At 46.7% G+C, this 22556-nt stretch overlaps 1 protein-coding gene across 1 annotated transcript; it reads right to left on the bottom strand.

Moving 5' to 3' along the window:
• Window positions 1-8568: 8568 nt before the first annotated feature.
• On the bottom strand, window positions 8569-22230 carry LOC132585806 (protein NKG7-like). The gene is made up of 6 exons (XM_060257684.1): window positions 22009-22230; window positions 18479-18625; window positions 15342-15473; window positions 12692-12746; window positions 9369-9553; window positions 8569-8630 (listed from the first exon to the last, which is right to left on the bottom strand). Exons 1-6 carry the CDS (start codon window positions 22181-22183, stop codon window positions 8569-8571), a joined length of 756 nt encoding a protein of 251 aa, XP_060113667.1. The 5' UTR covers window positions 22184-22230.
• Between the last annotated feature and the right edge of the window lie 326 nt (window positions 22231-22556).

The raw sequence follows: 22556 nt of genomic DNA, 5'->3' as shown, positions 1-22556 counted from the left end.
AAAGAGTCTTGTAAGCTCTAGGAGGATTGGCTACATCAGGGGTGTGTGGCCTAATATGCAAAGGAGCTCCTGCTAGAATTCTACCCCTGCATAATGCCACAAAGCCCACCCTATAAGCTGGCATTTCTGCCAGGGGAATGAATTTCTATAGACTGGAGTGGAGATTGGCTGTGTTTCTGGAAGATCTCCAGGCCCTACCTTAATTCCCTTGGTTCCTTGAGGGTGGTAACCCTCCCTCGTTGACAGCCCTAACCTCTGCAAGGTTAAATGCCAAGGAGTCCACATCTCTGTTGTCTGGAGATCAATTGTAATAGCAAGAGATCTCCAGGCCCTGCTCTTAACCTTTCTCTGCCTGGATTCAGGAAGACCTCTGATATCTGTTTAACCATCTCCCCCACCCCACCACCGCTTCAAACGCACCCTAGCACTTTTGAACATTGCATTCCATACCTGCTATAGAAACAGCAAGAACTGAGAACCACGCTGGCATGAGGGACCACGAGAAGTACGTGTAGGACTCCCTGACGGCGAAGCACATGAAAATGACCAGGCCTATCACACCCGTGACTCCTGAGGGGAAACAGCCAGCAAGGAAACAAGTGTGAGAAAAAGGACAAAGAATTAGGTTGGGGGCCAAGCTGCTTCTTGAAGAAGATGGGATTTGTTGCTCCGTTGCTAAGCAACAGCAAAGGTCTTCTCTTGGCCTTTAAATCCCGGGGCAAAATGGCTAGGGATGTACCTAAAGTATAACAACAGGGCAAATGCCTGCCAGGAGTAAAGTTTGTAGGTGGACATGCCCAGTAAGGCACAGAATGAAGATCTGGTTCTTCCAAATTGGGTTGCCAACCTCCAGGTGGGGCCTTGAGATCTCCCACTTTTATCATTGATCTCTGGATATCAGTTTCTGTGAAGAAAATGGCTGCATTGAAGGATAAATACTATGGCATGGTACCGTCCTGAGGCCTCTCCCCTCCTCAAATCTCTCCCAATGTGCTCAGTGTTAGCATATCCCAACTCATCCCAATGTGCTAGTGTTAGCATATCACACTAAAATTGAGATATCTCCATTGGCTTCTGGTTGTTAGGGGGTAAGGCTACCAGCTCTGGGTTAAGAAATTCCTGGAGGTTTTGAGGGTGGAGCCTGGGAAGAGTGGGGTTTGTGGAAGGCAGGGACCTCAGTTGGATATAATACCATAGAGTCCATCCTCCAAAGCAGGCAGGCAGGCAGGCAGGCAGGCAGGCAGGCAGACAGACAGACAGACAGACAGACAGACAGACAGACAGACAGACAGACAGACAGACAGATAGATAGATAGATAGATAAATTTATTGTCATTGTTCTCAAAAAAGAAAATGAGAGCAACGAAATGAGGTGCTCTTCCACAAACATACCAATGCATCAACACCCACAAAAGGACATATACATAGACCATTTAAATGCATCTAAAAACAAATAACCATTCATAACCCTGCATTTAGCCTAACCACGGCACTTGGATAGAAGCTGCCCTTGAATCTATTTGTCTTAGCCTTCAACACTCTATATCGCCTACCTGACGGTAAGATCTCAAATAGCAAGTGGCCCGGATGTGAAGGGTCCCTTAAGATCATTTGCATCTTCCTTTTACATCCCATATCATACAGATCCACCAATGAGGGGAGAGAACATCCACAAATCTTCTGTGCTCTCACCGTCACTCTTTGGAGCACCCTTCTCTCTGCTTCCGTGCAGCTCCCAAACCACACGCAGAGGCAATAAGATAAAATGCTCTCAATGGAACTACGATAAAAGGCAACCAGCAGACTTCCTGACAGTTGTTGTAATCTTAAGAGTCTTAAATAGTATAGTCGTTGCTGGGCCTTTTTCTCTAGAGCTAAAGTATTTGCCCCCCATGTTAGATCCTGTTTCTTAGTAATTCCCCAAAACTTCCATTCTGTCACCTGTTCTACCATAACCCCATCAATAAACAACGGCTGAATGTCCAGACTACTCTTCCTATAATCCACTATAATTTCCTTCGTCTTATTTACATTAAAAATAAGATTATTTGCTTTACTCCAGAGGGACAGCTGATGAACTTCCCTCCTATACGCAGACTCATCATTCTCAGAGATGAGCCCCACTAACAGCAGCCATTTTCTCCAGGGGAATTGACCTTTGTAGTCTGGAGATCAGTTGTAATTCTAGGAGATCTCCAGGCCCCACCCAGAAGTTTGGCAAATAAGGGGGGAAAACACAGTGAAGTTGAAGACCTGGAGATAACCGTGTACTATGTTACTGCTGACCTGAGTTCGATCCCAGCAAAAGCTGGGTTCAGGTAGCCGGCTCAAGGTTGACTCAGCCTTCCATCCTTCCGAGGTCGTTAAAATGAGTACCCAGCTTGCTAGGGGGGAAGTGTAGATGGCTGGGGAAGGCAATGGCAAACCACCCCGTAAAAAATCTGCCGTGAAAACATTGTGATGCAATGTCATTCCAGAGTCGGAAATGACTGGTGCTTGCACAGGGGACTACCTTTACCTTTTTTTTTTTTACGTTACTAATATATATCTGCTATTTACTATCACTACTTTTGCACTGAACACGAGTTTGCTTACAAGAATCACTTTATATAATGAGAAAGGGTTGTAATACAACTTAACAACCACTCATAACAGATGCATAACAACTTGATAAATACATTTATACATTAAGAAGAACAACACATAGGTTCCATAGGGTAAACATACACCTAGAGTCCACTAGCACTGAGGAAATAATCCTCTTCTTGATGCGCTCAGTAGACAAGGTGCTGGCAATTCTCCCAGAATGAAGGGAAAAGTGACACGCTTCCAGTAAAAAACAGGCGTATTTCGGTAGGTAATGTCCCTCGTCTGACTAATAACTTGATTATTCTGGAACCAATGCTCAATTCTTTGTGGACACAAAGTATAGAAATCACTTTCACAAGGCTCAAAAGGTTCTCCTATGCAGCATGAACGCCGCGTTCTCTCAGTGATTAGATAATCCTGGAACCAGTGCTCAGTCAATGAAATTGCAGAAGTCAGGTCAATTACTCACGGAGGCTGTTTTTTGAAGTATCAGCACCAAATTTCCGAATAGCATCTGGTGCCTCTACTCCAAAAAACGCCCAAATTTCAAAAAGATTGCAGCAGGGGGTCCAATTCTATGACCTCCTAAAGAAAGTGCTTCTATCTTCCAGTATTTCCAAATGGAGGGAGGGCATTTAAAAGGAGTGTGGTCCCTTTAAATGTGACGGCCAGAACTCCCTTAAGGGTTCAGTTGTGCTTGTCACACCCATCCTCTTGGCTCCACCCCAAAGTCCCCAGATATTTCTTGAGTAGGACCTGAAGGTTTATTTAGCAATCTTCTGAGGTTGATTTGCAATGATTGCAGCCTCTCCAAAGCTCTGTTTCACTGTTGTTGTTTTTAAAATACTCCTTGCTGGGGGCCCATTTAAAGCCAGCTAACAATCTGCCTGAGCCACGTGGTGCAGAGTGGTAAAGCTGCAGTACTGCAGTCCATGACCTGAGTTCAATCCCAGAAGAAGAAGAAGATATTGGATTTATATCCCGCCCTCCACTTCAAATCTCAGAGCAGCTCACAATCTCCTTTATCTTCCTCCCCCACAACAAACACTCTGTGCGGTAGGTGAGGCTGAGAGAGTGCTCACAGAAGCTGCCCTTTCAAGGACAACCTCTGCCAGAGCTATGGCTGACCCAAGGCCATTTCAGCAGGTTCAAGTGGAGGAGTGGGGAATCAAACCTGGTTCTCCCAGATAAGAGTCCACGCACTTAACCACTACACCAAACTGGCTCTCTAGAAGCTGGGTTCAGGTAGCTGGCTCAAGGCTGACTCAGCCTTCCATCCTTCCGAAGTTGGTAAAATAAGGTCCCAGCTTGCTGGGGGAGGAGGGGTGTAGTGTAGATGACTAGGGAAGGCAATGGCAAACCACCCCATAAAAAGTCTGCCGTGAAAACGTTGTGATGCAACGTCACTCCAGAGTCGGAAACGACTGGTGCTTGCACAGGGGACTACCTTTTCCTTTTAACAATCTGCCTAACTAATTTAGGGAACAAACAGGGAATCAGTGAGATGTATATTTTTTGTTTTTGTTTTACCAGAGACAATGCTGAGGGAGATGGTGAGACCCGACCATGATATCTTCTTCAGTGGCGGAAAGGGCGTGAGAGAGAACATCCCGCTGATCACAGACCCATAGGAAGTTGCCAGAGAGATGAGCATGAAAACTATGGAGAATGCTAGATACACTGCAAAGAAAAAAAAAAGAGGAAGCAAAGGGTGAGAGTCCATCTCAGCTTCTCTGTATACATTATTTCCTTCTTTAATTGGTTTGCCAATCTCCAGGTGGGAGCAGGGGATCCCCTGGTTTGGAAGAAGAAGAATTGCAGATTTATACCCCGCCCTTCTCTCTGAATCAGAGACTCAGAGCAGTTTACAATTTCCTTTATTTTCTCCCCCCACAACAGGCATCCTGGGAGGTGGGTGAGGCTGAGAGGTTCTCACAGCAGCTGCCCTTTCAAGGACAACCTCTGCCAGAGCTATGGCTCACCCAAGACCATTCCAGCAGCTGCAAGTGGAGGAGTGGGGAATCAAACTGGGTCTTCCCAGATAAGAGATCACGCACTTAACCACTACACCAAACTGGCCCTCCCCCCACTTCAGGGTCATCTGAAAGCGGGGAGGGAAGTGACTACTGGGCACTCCATTATTCCCTATGGGGACTGATTCCCAAAGGGTATAATGGAGAATTGATCCACGGGTATCTGGGGCTCGGGGGGGGGGCTGTTTTTTGAGATAGAGGCACCAAACTTTCAGCATCGCATCAGGTGCCTTTCCTCAAAACATCCTCCAAGTTTCAAAAAAGATTGGACCTGGGTGTCCAGTTCTATGAGCCCCAAAAGAAGGTGCCCCAGTCCTTCACTATTCCAAATGGAGGGAAGGCATTTAAAAGGAGTGAGGTCCCTTTAAATGTAATGGCCAGAACTCCCTTCGGAGTTCAATTGTGCTTGTCGCATCCTTGGTCTCGGCTCCACCCCCAGACTTTCCTGGTTCCACACTCAAAGTCTCCAGATATTTCTTGAGTCATACCTGGCAACCCTATTTTTTAACTCTGAATTTGGACTCCGCTACCATGGTATTGTTGGAGTAAAGATAATTGAGGATGCTTGACCACTGGGGGCGCTATATGGCTGTTCGCATTGGAACCAGACCTGTGAATGTGTTATCTCCTTATTGAATGGGGGTGCCTCTCCTTGTCTAAGCAGGGAGCTTCTCTCTGACTCCTCCTTCTTTTCCTGTGCTCTTTGTGCTCTCTCACGCCTCGTGGACCTGCAAGAAGTAGGGTGCACCTACAGGTCTCCTACAGATCCATGCCATCATTCTTCCATACACTTGCAGCCAGATTAGCTGGTCACTTGTGACGGAGAATAATATTCTTTAGATTGGGCTTCTGTTTCCTTTCTGTTACAAAATAGATGAGAACCTGACTCTATCTCAGGAAAAGTAAAGTCTTACCTTTTTGCAGTCTACTTGGTTGGAGCATGTTTACGGCATGTGATTCCACATTTTCCTGACTATTAGGGTTCCCAGGTCTAATTCAAGAAATATCTGGGGGTTTTGGGGGTGGAGCCAGAAGACTTTGTGGGTGGAGCTAGAAGACTTTGGAGGGTGGAGCCACTTGGAGCGGGGTTTCCCCAGATTTTGGGGACTCCAATCCACTGCCAACCAGCTGGCCAATGGGGAAAGCCCCATGCCTGAAAAGCCAACTCCCACATTGACATTGTCAGCATGACGACATTATGAGGAAGTGACATCACCACACTGGACACGTCATGAGGCGATGGTCTAGCATTTTGGTCAAAACTGTATGGTAACCATCTCTTTGGCCAAAACACTATGGTAACCATAGAGTTTTTTACTAAAATGCTAAAGCATCGCTGTGCTACTTGCCTGGCAGGTTCCCTCCCACCCCCTGCTGGCTGGGTTAAGTACACCTAACTTGTGCCCATGCTATATTCAACCTGAGAGCCAGTGTGGTGTAGTGGTTAGAGTATCAGGCTGGGATTTCAGAGACCAAAGTTCAAAATTCCTCTCTGTCATGCCAGAATATTTTTTTTGGGGGGGGGGAGGGGAATGAACACAGTGGTGGTGAGCATATCATTATTTGTTCACTTTATTATGAATGAGCTATGATATAATGCAATGTCTCTACGAGCGATGAGTCTACAGGAAGGTTCAATGATAATCTGTTTTGTTTAAAACCAAATATCCCCTTCCTTTATTTAACCATGATGAACAGAGACTTGTAAATACATGAAGATCCCCAGCCCCTTATTGCCCCCCTTCCACTTTCCTGGGTTGAAGTGTGCAGAATGGGAGTCCCTCCCACCTACATATCCCCATAAAAGCGTCTGTTTCTTCTGAGCATGAAACACAGCTTTGCTAGCAGAGGTCACAGGAAAAGGTGCGTTTTCTTGAACAGTCCTTTTGTTTCACAACACCATCTTCCATTGAACTCGCCTCCTCCCCAAAAAATCCCCCAATCCGCTCTGGTTTGGCTTCACATAATTTGCTATAGAAAGACTTAAGAATAGCTATAGGCAGGGCTTTTTTGGGGCGGGAGCACACAGGAGCTGAGCTCCGCCTGGACTGGCCAGTGCTCCAGCTGGCACGCTGCGGAAAGCGCAGGGAGGAATCTTTAAATGCCTCCCCAATGGCTTCAGTACTGGGAAGGCACGGGAGGGGGGGGGGGTGCTCCTGCTGTGGTTTTTTTCCTACAAAAAAAAAGCCCTGGCTATAGGCACTCAGACTGGAATGCTGCATAGGGTTGCCAACCTCCAGATGGGCAGGGGAATCCAAAGCACACAGCTTTTGTGAAAACCAGCCTCAATAAGAACCAGCCAATACAAAAAATTATATCAAAATAGATGCATTATAATATACAATTTAGATCAGTGAATTCAATCACTCTTATGCAAAATACAAGGAACGTATTCACCAGGAAACCAGTTCCATTTCTTCCCCGCAACTCAATGCCAACTCTTTTTAGGAAAATCAGGGTGAAGCAGAAATTTATAATTGATGTCAATTCAGTCCAATATCTCTTGAAGTATGCAGCCAGCAGTCCAAGACAGCGACAAGGTCGTACTGGTGCCTTTGTTTCACGTTAGCTTCTTCAAGCTTCTCAAAATTAATTTCAAATACAGGGTAAGAATGCCAAAACACTTCACAACACCACTGAATAACACTTCAACATGACATCAATTATACATTTTTGCTTCACCCGGATTTTCCTAACAAGAGTTGGCATTGAGTTGTGTGGAAGAAATGGAACTGGTTTTCTGATGAGTACGCACCTTGTATTTTGCATAAGAGACTGATTGAATTCTGTGATCTAAATTGTATATTATAGTGTATCTATTTTGATACTTTTTTTTTTGTATTGGCTGGTTCTTATTGAGGCTGGTTTTCACGGAAGCTGTGTGCTTTGGATTCCCCCTGCCTTTCTTTTCTGTGACACTCTCTCTGGTTTTCACAACCTCTAGATGGGGCCTGGAGATTTCTCAGAATTACAAGTGATCTCCATACCAGAGAGATCACTTCCCCTGGAGAACGTGGCTATTTCATAGAATAGACTCAATGGTATTAAACCTGACTCATGTCCCTCCCCCACCTTCCACAGGCTTCATCCCCCAAAACTCCAGGAATCTCCCAACAATCCTAGTGAGTGTCTACATGCAAATGTGTGCATACCCACACACACACTTTTCCTTCATAGGTACAGCCTGCTTGGCATGCTGGGGAAGGGTGGCCTATTTTGCTTCACAGTGATGAGAAGAGAAGCTGGGGAAGTGCCTTTTGCTGCTCAAGGTTCATGAATCGATGAGCTTCTGAGGGTAGAACTGTTTTCTGTAGCCCCAGAAGGTAGGACCAGAACCAATGGGCTCAAATGAAATCAAAAGAGTTTCCGGCTCAACATTAGGAAGAACTTCCTGACTGTTAGAGCGGTTCCTCAGTGGAACAGGCTTCCTCGGGAGGTGGTGGGCTCTCCTTCCTTGGAGGTTTTTAAACAGAGTCTGGATGGCTGTCTGACAGCAATGAGGATCCTGTGAATTTAGGGGGAGGTGTTTGTGAATTCCCTGCATTGTGCAGGGGGTTGGACTAGATGACCCTGGAGGTCCCTTTCAACTCTGATTCTATGGTATAAAAAGGAAGGAAGCCGGGGTGGGTGAGGCTCCGCTCTACAAATGCAGAGATGGACTCCCTCACTTGTGCTGAGCCCAGTAAATAAAGAAAGGCAAAATTCTTGCCAGCACCAATTCATTATCGCCATTTTACAGTGATTTTAAAATACTGCCATGCCCCGATCTTTCACTAAGATGCTTGTGCATTATCAGTGGATAAGTTTCTAAGGAATTCAGGCTTCCCAGAAGAACACAACGAAAATAGCTCTCATAGCAGACTGTGCCATACTAATTAGGCCAGTGCCTTTATATTTTTCCAAATTATTTATACTCATTATATTATGTTTCACTGATGAGAGGCAGTTATGTACCGCTTTCCACTTTTAAGCCAGCCGAATAACTGCTCATAAATTTATATGGTTTATCTTCAGAACAGAACAAGGGCAAGAGAATAAAAATTACTTTAAATGAGCAGTGGCTTTGGTTGGTTACAAAGACCATTCCTCAGCAGACAGACCGGAGATACTTAGGTGACAGAAATGTTGGAAAAATCCCCTGAAGTTGAGAAGGCTGGAAACTTCTGACCTATGAGTGGATCCAGTATAAGTTTTCAGGTTTTGTTGAATACAGTCTCTTCCAGTTATCTATTCAAACAGTTGCAAAGCTGCCCTGATCAACTGGGAAGGGGGGTAATTTCTTACTGACTACATCGGCACTAGCCAATAGGCGCCTTTCACAGCTAGATCTCTCCCCCCCTCCCCCCCAATTGAAAACGGGCAGCATTTTGCAAAGGTCACCACAGGAAGGAGAAAAATATTTATATCTATACTGTTCAGAGATTTTCATCCGGAAAACATCACCTATGTGTTTGAGAAACTCCTTTCTACAGAACCAACCTCTGAACCTTTATACAGGCCACTTGTGGAAACCTGAACACATGATACTGAATCAGACCCTTGGTCCATTCAAGGTCAGTATTGTCTATTCAGACTGGCAGAGGCTTTCCAGGGTCTCAGGCAGAGGTTTTTTTACATCACCTGCCACCTGATCTTTTTAGTTGGAGATGCTGGGGATTGAACCTGGGGCTTTCTGCATCCCAAACAGATCCTCTACCTCTGAGCCATGGCCCCTCCCCTAAGTTCTGAGGATTCCATTGCCCTTACATGGAACTTTGGCAAGACGGGAACAACTTCCCATCTGGCAATCCTTCCACAGTCCCCGAAACACAAAGATCCCCCGGACAAATCGCTTGACCCAGAATTCTGTCGAGACCGCGACTGTCACAAGAACTGTAGCCACGCAAGAGAGGATGACGCCGGCCAGGTGGCACGTCCCAGGGTCGTCCAGGCTGTTGAACCACAAGATGAGAGGACAGTTGGAGATATCACAAAAGCAGCACGTGAGTGGCCAGCAGATGATCTTGCCAAGGGGACTGGAGAGAAACCCACCCATTGTCAAGCCTCGGGGTCCAATCCTTTGAAGATAACGGGATTCAGCGTCCCTGCAATCCTCTGGCCTTTCAGGCTAAACCCGCAGATTCTATTGGTGAATAAAGAGAGACTAGTACTTCCATAGTAACTTCAGCATTCTAGAACCCCTGCTGGTTCCTTTAGAGCCCTTCCCTGTTATTCCCCTTCCGGAAGATCATACCCCTTCTGCCGCATATAAATTCATTCAAAATGTACCCGTTCTTGAAGGAGGAGGCCCTGACCTTGACGGCCCAGGCTAGCTGAATTCTCCTCAGATCTCAAAAGCTTAAGCAGGGTTGGTTTCGATTCGTACTTGGATGGGGGGCCACTTAGAAAGTCTAATGTTGCTTTGCAGAGGCAGACAGTGGCATACCACCTCTGAACGTCTCTTGCGTTGAAAATTCTATGGGGGTGGCCATAAGTCAGCCGTGACTCAAAGGCGCTTTCCACCAGCAATGTATGGGAGGAGACCCTCATTGGCTAGTCACCCTGATCCCTCAAGATGGGACCTCCTGAGTCAAAGGGACAGCCAAGGAAGCAAGATCCATGGACTTGGCTTGGTTTGTTCCAGCGTAACCCTGCAACGGACTGTCATAAAAGTCAACTGTCCACTTAACAAAATTTGCAAGTATTTGCCATTCAAGCAGGGCTCTTTTTTGGGGGGGGGGGGGGCAGGAGCACACAGGAATGCAATTCCAGCTGGCTTGGCATCAGGGGTGTGGCCTAATATGCAAATGAGTTCCTGCTGGGCTTGTTCTTCCAAAAAGCCCAGCGTGAAACAATGGCGATGTCAGGGTGTGGCCTAATATGCAAATGAGCTCCTGCTGGGCTTGTTCTCCCAAAAAAGCCCTGTGTGGAACAATGGTGATGTCCGGGGGTGTGGCCTGATATGCAAATGAGTTCCTGCGGGGCTTGTGCTACAAAAAAAGCGCCATGCATTCAAGAAAGGTGACATTTCCCTGCACTTTTTTTTTTAATCTGCACAAAAGTTCAAGCCAGAGCAGAAAGAATGTGCTGATGGTGCTGAATGACAAACTGCTGTTTTTGCTTCCCGAATGAAGACAAGCCCATTCACGGGTTGTGCAGAGAGCCATTAATGTACCAGACGGCATGTATCGTGCATACTTTATTATGCCTACAATCAGCTGTTTTCCAATCAGTGTGAAATTTGTTCTATGGAGATGTGGAGCAGCTGAGGAAGGATGGAAATCATGGGCAGGGGGGAGGGAGGTGGCACTAGACAACCGATCACATGAGGAAGGAATTACAGCCATAAGACTAGCTGAACCGTGCAAGGAAGACTCTCAGGCCATTCATTTTTCAGACTGAGGGCGGAGTGCAGAGAGGTACAAAATTCCGGATGCCTTGGAGAATCAGGCATGGTGACATCGGGTTGCCAATCTCCAGGTGGGTAACTAACCCTACTAACTCAAAGGTAACTGTGGCCAAAATCACTAAAATATATGCAATGTTTACTATATCGAGAACAGGCAAACTATAGAATTACTATCCACATAAAGAATACTCAGTCCAATTCCCTTCACAATATTCCTATAAAGTCCATAGTCTTCCTGAAGGTATCAGTCTTTCCAGTTCATGTGGTGATCCTGTATCTTCATTAATCCCATGAAAATACTGTATATATGTGCAACAGGACAGCTGGTGTTTCAGTTCCTGTTTCAATGCCACTTTTCTTCATGCACGGGACTAAAATGTTAGTTCTATAACATCCTTAAGGATACGAGCTCCATACAAAAGCTTATGCTGGACCACATGTCTCATCATACATAATTCTTACAGGTAAAATGCTCAGCTGGCTCAAGGCCTTGAGTAATTTTAGTGATTTTGGTCACAGTTACCTTTGGGTTAGTAGTGTCTGGATCTCCAGACAACAGATAGGGTTAGTAGTGTCTGGATCTCCAGACAACAGATAGTGTACCTTGGAGAAAAAAAGCTGGTTTGGAAGGTGGACTTTATGACATGAGGGTCCCTCCCCTCCCCAAATTATGCCATTCCCAAGCTCCATGCCCAAATTTTCAGGAATTTCCAAGACAGGAGCTGGCAACTCTATGGTGACATTAAGGGACTGAAGCACAATATCTCTTGTTCTGATTCTGTTTCAATCTTTGTCGAGGAAGGGAGGGGGTGGTTTCCAACAAGCCATCTTTTTTTTTTTAAACTCTCTTGTTAGAAGCCATGAGGATTACAACAACGTCCTTTTGCGAAGCTGATTCGAAAGCGATCAGTTCCCCCAGGACAGATGCCAGATTCTGTGCAAGCTGTCCCATAAATGCATGGGCCAACCTAGCCTCTCAGGCAACTCAAGGCAAGATAATGAGCAGAGAAATAGGGTCGCCAACTCTGAGTTGGGAATTTCCTGGAGAATTTGAGTGTGGAGCCTGGGGGAGGGTGAGGTTTTGGAAGGGGACAGACCGCAGTGGGGTATAATGCCATAGATTCCACCCTGCAAAACAGCCAATTTTCCCAAGGGGACTGAATTCTGCTGCAGGAAGATAAACTGTAAAACCGGGAGATCTCCAGGCCCACTGGGAAATTGACAAATTTAGCTAGGAAGAATCTGACTGTGCCCATCTAGCGTTGGAGTAGATCAAACTGTGCCCCAGGGAAAACCATGGATTCCTTGAAAGGAGGAGAAGGAGCGGCTTACAATCTCCTTCCCTTCTCTCCCTCCCCCCCACAACAGACACCCTGTGAAGTAGTTGGGGTTCTTTGGAGAACTGCTTTTGGGAGAGCAGCTCTGAAAGAACTTGTGGCTGACCCAAGGTCACACCAGCAGATGCAAGTGGAGGCGTGGAGTATCAAACCTGGTCCTCCAGATTAGAGCCTGCACGCTTCACCCCTACACCAAACTGGCAACCCTTGGAAGAAAGGTTAAATAAAAGACAGAAGGCATCGAGGGAGTTCCTGGAGCTTGGAAGAGGTGGGGGATTTTGTTTTTTGTGCAGTATCTCTGTTGTAGGTTTCTCCTCTTCGCTTCTGTGGTTCCACACACTCACATTCTCTCGTAGCTGGAAGCTGGTGAGCGCAAGTGCAGAAGAAGGCTCAATATACCTGTGAAGAGAAAGAAAGGCAATGTAAGTGCACGAAGTCAGAGGCAGAGTGGTGACTTTGCAGGCTTCCCGTTGGCTTCAAAAAAATTCTGCCCTCCCCCTAGGATAGCGTACTCCTGAGCATATCAGTTCCTCAGTGAAATAGGCTTCCTCGGGAGGGGGTGGGCTCTCCTTTGGAGGTTTTTAAACACAGGCTAGATGACCATCTGACTGTAGGATTGCCAGCCCCCAGGTAGGGCCTGGAGACCTCCCACTTTTATGACTGATCTCCAGCTGGAGGAGAAAATGGCTGCTTTGAAGGGTGGACTCTGTGGCATTGGACCCTGCTGAGGCCCCTCCCCTCCCTAACCCCCTCTCTCCAGGATCCACCCCCAAAGTCTCCAGGTATTTTCCAACACCTGGCAACTCTAACAGCAATGCAGTGAACTGAAGCAAATCATGAGAGGGAGGGCAGGAAGGGTTGCATCAGTGCTTAATTCTAGCGGCCCTTTCTTATACGCCCAGGGAAATGCCAATTGCCACTTTTGTCAAGAACCATGCCGTGATTTTCTGAATATTGTAATGTATCTTTTCATTGCTCGTCACCACCGCTTCTTCTCCCTTGCTAGGCCTCGCTTATCTGTGCAACGTATTATTCAAGCATTTTCTGCCAGCTAGAGCATGGACTCAAGGCCAGTTGCCGAATTAGACACTGATTAGAAAGCACCTGCGTTCCCAGGGCTATGGAGGTGGGAAGATAGTGGTAGCCATCAAAAAGTTCCCGCTTTGCATACCTGCTTTTGCTTTGAAGTATAACGGCTAGATGATGTTATTCTATATAAGGAGGCCACTGAGAAAAGATGTCAGTCATAGCAAAACTAAGTTTTGCCTCCAGGCCTGTCTGTGAAATAAACCTGCCTTTATTAATGGACTGTGTGATTTTCTGAACTACCGGAGGTGGGGGGGGGGTTGTCTTGACAACTTTGGGGTCAGGAAGCAATTTTCTCCAGGCCAGTTTGGCCAGGGATCCTGGACGGCATGAAACAGCCATCTGTGGGGCTGTTTCCTGTATTGTGCAGGGGGTTGGATGAGATGACCCTGGAGATCCCTTCCAACTCTATGATTCTATCTGCAGAGTTTCTTCTCACTGTCTTTCAAAAACAAAACAAGAGGAATGACTGGTCAAATGATGATGTTTAAAGCCCCTTTCTTTTGTGAAGGGAAGGCCTGTCTTGCCTGGAGGTAATGTCGTAGAGTTGCCAGCTCTGGGTGGGGAAATATCTGGAGATTTGGGAAGATTGGACCTGGGAGGGGAGGGTCTGGGGAGGGAAGGGGCCTCAGTGGGGTATAATGACATAAAACCCACCCTCCAAAGCAGCCATTTCCTCCAGGGTTACAGATTTCTGTTGTCTGGAAATCAGTCATAATAGCAGACCTCCAGGTCCCACCTGGAGGTTGGCAACCTCAGGGCTGGGAAACTCCTGGAGATTGGGGGTGGAGCCAGGGGAGGGACATCAGCAGTGCATAACACCATAGGCTCCACCCCCCACAGCAGCCATTTTCTCCCCAGGGGAACTGATCTTGGTAGTCAAGGGATCCATTGAAATCCTAGGTGATTCCCAGGCCCCACTTGGTCGCCGACAACCCTTCCTGGAAGTGATATTAGAGAATGTGCTTCTCTTTTAGTGTGCCTAGTGGTCAGCATGCAAAGCAAAAGGCTAGACCAGGGGTGGCCAAACTTGCTGAACATAAGAGCCACATAGAATAAATGTCAGATGTTTGAGAACCACAAGACATAAGTGTCAGATGTTTGAGAGATGGAAGAAAGGGAGGGAGGGAGAAAGAAACTCGCACACACACACACGTGCACAAAGAAGGAACACATTTGATCTCCATCTTTGTCACCATGTTTGATCTCCATCTTTGTCACCATGGATGCAGCACATGGATCTCTGTTTCTGCATCCATCCAGGAGGTTAGAATAGATCCTATCTCTCACCTATCCTATGCAGAATGGAGTCAACTAAAGAAGGAACTCTTCATTAGTTCTGAAACTGACAAGTGCCTCTGTGTAACTCTGTAACTTTGCTAGCACATCCAGAACAAAAAAGCTACTGCTGCGTGTAGCCAGTAGTGCACTCTGCTAAATTGATACAGGCTCCTGGCTTACCATACCAGTGGATCTAATAGTTTTGAGCCTTCTGACAACCAAACTGTAAAGTACTGGGGTCGGCGCAGTAAGAGACCAGAGTCGGAGAGTGATTTCAGCAAGCTTTACTTCAGGAACACACACACAGACTGAGCTCTATTCAAACTCCCCGCTCCTTTATACAATTCTTGCCCCCTTCTGATTGGTCCTTAACTATGTACATGGATTGGCTATTTACAGGGCCCTAAGGGCCTATCAGGGTACAGTATGAGCCTAGATGTTGATTGGCTACTTATGTTTCAATCCTTCCCCTGATTGGGCACGCTTAGGCCTTCTCTGGAACCCTGGTGTGGAGTACAAGCTTTGGCTTGTTCAGCTTCCCTCAAAAAGTAACAGTTCCCTCCAAAAGTCACAGTTCTCCCATTTGAGCCTAGGACACAACACAAACACTTTGACCCCTGAGCTCACCAGCCAGCAGAAGCATAGGAAAGGCTGCCCACGCAAGGTAAAAGGACCACTCATAGGTGCGCTGGATACTAGTATCCTTGTTTTCCCAGGATTCTGCTGTGTACGTGGCAACAGCGATGAGGGTGCAGAGTCCTGCAAAGAAGACGCAGGCAAGATGTTAATTCGACCCCCAAAAGTAACACAAGCACGCTTGTAAGCAGGGGGAGGGCCTCCAAACGGGGGGGGGGGATCCTTTCCGTACTGACTTAGACCCTTCACCTTTCACCCGCTGCAAGACCTGCAGTCTCTCCCTGAGTGTAGAAAAAAAAACGTTGCTTAGATCCAACCCCACATTTTGTAAATAGAAAGCCAAGGACCAAAACAAAACATAAAACCTCAAGCCCAAAAGGCCCTGAACTACCCCAACCCCATCGGAGTACTAGCCACAGCTAAGGCACGGCCCCTTTAAGAACTGCAACAGTCACCTCAAGACTGGATTACTGTAATGCTCTCTACATGGGGCTGCCCTTTCCCCAAATCCGGCGACTTCAGCTAGTGCAGAACGCTGCAGCCAGACTGTTAATGGGAGTTCCTTTACGGGAACACATCCAGCCTGTGCTGAAAGCGCTGCACTGGCTACCGATAGGGTACTGGATTTGCTTCAAGGTGCTGGCCATTACCTTTAAAGCCCTGTATGGCCAGCGTCCTGCATACCTTAGGGACCGCCTTTCCCTGCACATGCCCCAGTGAGCACTTCGGTCCGGGTCTCAAAATCTGTTGACAGTTCTCAGTATCAGAGAAGCGAAGCTCAAAACAACAAGAGCCAGGGCCTTTTTCGTTGCTGCCCCTACCTAGTGGAATGAGTTGCCAGAGGAGGCTAGGGCCCTGCAAGAGCTCTTACCATTCTGCAGGGCCTGCAAAACGGCACTCTTCCATCAGGCATTTATATGAATGGTAACATCTGCAGCAATGGGGCTGGCCCATAAGAACACCACCAGTGGCCTACTGCACTACGCTATGGCAATCCTGAGACCTCTGAGTATAGCTAACTACCAGAATTTAAATCGCTGCCTGAAATTATGATAGTAGCACATGCAAATGTTTTAAATTGTTTTCATGTTCTATGTTTTTATTGTTGTTTATTGTATCGTCATACTAATGTGTCAGTGTCGACCCTTGGTTTGTGAGCCACCCTGAGTCTGCCTTTGGTGGGGAGGGCGGGATAGAAATTAAATAAATAAATAAATAAAATAAACTGGTCTCCTGCTCCTGGAGGGGAGGGGCTTGCAGCGCCACCTCCTCGTGGGAGTATTGATGGCCTCGGTTCACTCTTCGCTTTTGCTCCAGTAATAGGGCTGCCAAGCCCCGCTGCCTGCGGAAGCTTCCCTGCCCCTTGCCACCCATCACCTGGCCACCAGGGCAACCTACCAGGTGTACCCCACGGACGCAGCAGCATCATTTCTAGCACGCGCCACCAGGAACACAGATTGGTACTGGGGCAAAAACTCTATGGTAAAAACAGCTTCTACCATAGCGTCTTTTCTCCAAATACTAGAGTGTCTGATGGCACCGACGATGCTATAACGTTACTTCTTGTGAAATGATTTTGCTACACTGCGGGTTGTGCTGCTGCTATGCCAGGCTGAGCCTCCCCACTGCCAGTAAGTTCTCCCTGCCCCTATCGTTTGCAGAGAGGAGGGCTGGAAATCCTATCTAGTAAGCTCCCTTGACTCCTAGGTATCAGGCCTGAGTAGGTCAGGTTGCCAGCTCTGGGTGGGGAAACAACTGGAAATTTTGAGGGTGGAGGATGGGGAGGGCAGGATTTGAGGAAGGGAGGGACTTCAAGCAGGGAACAGTGCCACAGAGTCCACCCTCCAAAGCACCCATTTTCTTCAGGGGAGCTGATCTCTGTTGTAGGATTCCCAGCCTCCCACTGGAGGTCCCCAACCCACCAACACAGAGCTGGCCACTGGGGGGATCCCTGCCCCCAAAGAGCTCTGTTGTGCCCGACGTGCTCAGCATGATGACATCACCCAGAAGTGACATCATGCCAGGCACGTTGTTCAAGGGACGCTCTAGCAATTTGGGTAAAAACTCTATGGCAAAATAGACTTTATCCCCCAAAATTGCTAGAGCATCCCCATGCAATATGCCCGGAGCAATGACATCACTTCTGGGTGATGTCATTGCTCCGGGCACATCAGATGTGCAAGACACTTCCCTCTGCCCCTACTCTGTCATCTGCTGACCAACTATGATAGTTGGAGATCTCCAGACCCCACCTGGAGGTTGCAACCTAATAGAGTTGCCATCCTCCAGGTGGGGCCCAGAGATCTCCCGCTTTTACACTTGTTCTCCAGCTGGCAGAGATTAGCTTTCCTGGAGAAAATAGTAAATACAACTGGAACTGGTGTGAAGATAAGCAATATAAGATAACCACCTGAAGCAATAAAACTTTCACGCCAAGCATGTAAATATGCATTTTTAGTGAAGTTAACAAAAACAGAACTAAGGAACACTGAACATTCTTGAAATTTTCCCCACAAAGTCTCTCAACAGTCACAAAGAATGATAACCTCTTCAAATAGGACTTAATGAAGACGTGGGGGAAGTCTTTAATTTCTTAGTGTTTCACTTGTGATGGTGCAGAGAGAATAAGGAACCGCTTTTAAAAAGACTCCTCACGGTTTCAATAGTTAGTTCTTCCTCAGCCTCTTTCTCCCGACATTACATGGAGCCACAGCTCTGCTCTTTACAACATGGATCCACGCATGCTCTAGTTTGCTGCTACCGGTTGAGAGACTTTGTGGGAAAAACTTCGAGAATGCTCAGTGTTCCTAAGTTCTGTTTTTGTTTAACTTCACTAAAAACGTATATTTATATGCTTGCCGTGAAAGTTTAATTGCTTCCAGTGATTATCTTATTTTCCTGGAGAAAATGGCTGCTTGGAAGGGTGGAGTCTAGGTATTGGACCACGCTGAGGCCCTTCCCCTCCCTGAACCCTTCCCTCTCCTGGATCCACCCCCAAAGTCTCCAGGTACTTTCCAACACAGACCTGGCAACCTTACAACCTAACGAGCAGACCAGTGCTTATGGGGAGGCCCCACCCCACATATTCCACCTTGCAGCATCAGTAGCCGGGCCGTTTGCCAACCTACCAGCTGCAAAAGCAGAAATGGAAGCGATGAAGGATTCCCGCATATTGTGGCCGGTGCACTGGATGAAGAAGGCGATGAGCGAAACAGTGACTGAGAAAGCTGCCAGGGAGGCCAAGATCAGGAACACGCGAGTGACCACAATGTAATCTGCAAACAAAGCAAACGGTAGCCAAAGGTTAACATTTCTTAATGAAGGGACACAGCAGAACCAAATAGACTGCAACAATAAAATGGGGTGCCCATCACTCAAAACTCCTTCAATTATAATCAGGCTGTGCTGGTGGAGCAATGTAAACTTCCCAACCAAGCAGTTTTTATTTTATTACGAGAGATCTGTGCATAAAGAAGGGGCTCCTGATACCAGCCAGCCAGGTGAATCGATGGCTGATCTGTTGTTTGAATTTAGATTTGATTTCCTTTCTACAGGCCAGGAATGTGATCCATATAGGGTTGCCAACCTCCAGATGGTTAGAACAACCTAGAACACCACAGTAAAGGTTAGATGCAAACAAAAAACTGTGGAAAATCACGAAACACAATGTAATATTACTTGAATACTTAAACAAAATTCAAAAAACAGCAGCAGCAACAGTTTATAGAAAAATTCTTGTAATCGCTATAAGAAAATACACAACACTCTTACTTTTAACAATATCTAAACACACATCACTTATATCTCCTATAAATCGCAATGAACAGTTCATGCCAATAACCTTGAGTACGTTGTTTCTCCAGACCAGTCGACTTCCAAAGTTCACAAAAACAATCCTGCCGCTTTCTTGCGGCCGATTAAAGTGCCAGTGCACTCACAAATTCATGGCCAATACCATCTTTGAAATTTGATACTTGATTTATTTAGTCCAGCAAACATTAAAGCTTCAAATCTTCAAAGAAAGAAAACAAGTGGGCGCATGAAAAACCTCTGATGGGGACTCGTTTCTGACCCAGTCCTTTGTCGAAATGGCTTCTCCCACTTATCAATTCACCCATACAAAAGCCACACAGCACTATGCACGGAGAAAACTCTCCTAATTTATATCTCCTATTTATAGGAGATATAAGTGATGTGTATTTAGATACTGTTAAAAGCAGAGTGTTGTGTATTGTGTAGTGTTGTGTATTTTCTTATAGTGATTACAAGAATTTTTCTATGAACTGCTGCTGTTGCTGCTGCTTTTTTAATTTTGTTTAAATATTCAAGTAATATTACATTGTGTTTCGTGATTTTCCACAGTTTTTTGTTTACATCTAATCTCCAGATGGTGGCTGGAATTCTCCTGCTTTTACAACTCATTTCCAGGCAACAGAGATCAGTTCCCTTGGATAAATCGGCCATTTTGGAAGTTGGACTCTATGGCATCATGCTCTCAACCCTGCCCCCCCTCAGGCTCCACCCCCCAAATCTCCAGGTATTTCCCAACCTGGAGTTGGCAACCTAAGACCCATAGAGACATAGATGCACCTGCCAATATGGATCTTATTCCAGTTCTGGCCCTATCACGGGGGAGAGTGAGATAGGGTTGCCAAGTCCAATTCAAGAAATATCTGGGGACTTTGGGGTGGAGCCAGGAGACTTTGGGGGTGGAGCCAGGAGACTTTGGGGCAGAGCCAGGAACAAGGCTGTGACAACCATAATTGAACTCCAAGAGAGTTCTGGCCATCACATTTAAAGGGACAGCACACCTTTTAAAATGTCTTCCATAGGAAATAATGAAGGATAGGGGCACCTTCTTTTGGGGCTCACAGAATTGGACCCCCTGGTCCAATCATTTTGAAACTTGGTGAGTACTTTGAGGATAGGCACTAGATACTATACTGAAAATTTGGTCCCTCTACCTCAAAAAACAGCTCCCCCAGAGCCCTCGAAGCCTCCAGATCAATTCCCCATTATACCCTATGAGAATCGATCTCCACATAGGGAATAATGAAGTGCTCAGCAGACGTTTCTCTCCCCTTTCCCTCCCCCCCCCCAACCCATTTCTGGTGACTCTGAAGCGAGGGATTGGCCTCTCTACTCACGAGTTGCTGCCAACTTCTTCACAGCAACACAGACACACCATCCCAAGTGGAAGCCTTTCAATCAAAGACTGAAGCCTCCGGAGGTGCAAAGGCACATGGTCCTCTGGCCAGCTGACTGGGGGAGGGAAGGAGTCTGGGAAAGCGGAAAAACTCCCGCTGGGACCTGGGGATTGGCAAGCCTAGAGTGAGACATCTGCCAGGAACAGAAGTTGTCAACTGACTTATGTTTTAATATGGGGGGGAGTGCGATTTGGATTCATGCTCATGTATGAAAATAAATCGTGATGATGAACGTATAAGAAGCATTGGAAAAAAGTGCAGAAAAGGGCAACTAGAATGATTAAAGGGTTTGAAGACTGTCCCTATGAAGAAAGGTTAAAGTGATTGGGGCTCTTTAGCTTGGAAAAACGTCGACTGGGGGTGACATGATAGAGGTTTACAAGATTATGCGTGGGATAGAGAAGGTAGGAAAATAAGTTCTTTTCTCCCTTTCTCACAGTACAAGAACTTGTGGACACTCAATGAAACTGCTGAGCAGTCAGGTTAGAATGGATAAAAGGAGGTACTTCTTCACCCAAAGGGTGATTAACACATGAAATTCACTGCCACAGGGCATGGTGGCGGCTACCTGCATAGACAGCTTCAAGAGAGGATTGAATAAACATTTGGAGCAGAGGTCCATCAGTGGCTATTAGCCAAAGCATATTGAAACTCTCTGTCTGGGGCAGTGATGCTCTGTATTCTTGGTGTTTGGGGGAGGAACAGTAGGAGGGTTTCTAGTGTCCTGGCCTCACTGATGGACTTCCTGATGGCACTTGGTATTTTTGGCCACTGTGTGACAGAGACTATTGGACTGGATGGGCCATTGGCCTGATCCAACATGGCTTCTCTTATGTTCTTATGACTTACTAGTAGGTAGGTGAACATTTGTCCAGACTAGTAACTAGGCAATGGAAAATGGTGTCAAGTCACAACTGACTTATGGTGACCCTGCAGGGTTTTCAGGCAAGGGATGAGCAGAGGTGGTTTGCTGTTTCCTCTCTGTACATACCAACCCTGGACTTTCTTGGAGGTCTCCCATTCAAGTACAAATCATGGCCAACTCCACTTATCTGACGAGATCAAGTTAGCCTGGGCTATCCAGCTCAAGGCAATAACTTGGGGAGTTTATTTGGAAAGATCTATACCAGGGGTGGCCAAACGTGCTTAATGTAAGAGTCACAAGACAGGAAGGAAGGAAGGAAAATAGAAGGGAGAGAGAGGGGTAGAAAGAAAGCAACTTTAAATGCATTCTCCAAGCTGCTGGCTTGGCTTGGAGAAGTGATTTAAAGAGATAAATGCTTTCTAAAAGCTGGCCAATGGGGGAGTGGGTGCTTTGAGAGCCACCCAATGGGTCTGAAAGAGCCACCCAATGGGTGTGAAAGAGCCACAGTTTGGCCACCCCTGATCTATACAGTCTACAGATTGGGACCCCTTGGATGTGTTTGAGACCACTCTGCTGTGCTCCTTACCATCAGGCACTGCCGGCACAAAGCAGTGCCCTGCTAGGCACGTCTTCCAGAGACCGCTGTGGGCGATATCCTTTGCTCCGTAGGCAACTAGCCAATAGTCAGTAGTGAGTGCCGTCAGTAGGCAGACGAGGCTACTGCAAGCCACCAGAAGGCTAAGGATCCTGCAGGCCAGCATCTTGTGATGGTACAGATGATTCTCTTTGTACTTGTTTCTTGCCTGAAACCTGGGAGAACAGAGTTTGATGAGTGAGAGAATGGAACTTCACAGAATCATAGAGCTGGAAGGGGCCATAAGGTCATCTAGTCCACCCCCACCCCCCGCTCAATGCAGGATCAGCCTAGAGCAGGGGCGGCAAAACTTGCTTAATGTAAGAGCCCCATCAGATGTTTGAGAACCACGAGAGATGTCTGAGAGCCACAAATAGATGGGGGAGGGAGAGGTGGAAAGAAAGCAACTTTAACTTTTAAATACATTATACAAGCTGCTGGCTGGCTTAGCTTGGAGAGATGATTTAAGGAGACACATGCCTTCTCCAAGCTGGCTGATG

Source organism: Heteronotia binoei, chromosome 17 (genome assembly GCF_032191835.1).
Source record: "Heteronotia binoei isolate CCM8104 ecotype False Entrance Well chromosome 17, APGP_CSIRO_Hbin_v1, whole genome shotgun sequence".
Taxonomy (NCBI): Eukaryota; Metazoa; Chordata; class Lepidosauria; order Squamata; family Gekkonidae; genus Heteronotia; species Heteronotia binoei.
The sequence above is the reverse complement of the archived record's forward strand: the minus strand, read 5'-3'. Positions and strand labels throughout refer to the sequence as shown.

Bases quoted from the DNA above. Each gene is read 5' to 3' on its own strand.
- LOC132585806 (XM_060257684.1), bottom strand. From the start codon at position 22,183: ATGCTGGCCTGCAGGATCCTTAGCCTTCTGGTGGCTTGCAGTAGCCTC. The intron at 9,554-12,691 runs GTGAGTGTGTGG...GTGGTTCAACAG, and splicing joins GCTTCCAGCTACGAGAGAAT to CCTGGACGACCCTGGGACGT. The intron at 8,631-9,368 runs GTAAGGGCAATG...TCTGTTCTGAAG, and splicing joins CCGTCTTGCCAAAGTTCCAT to ATAAACCATATAAATTTATG.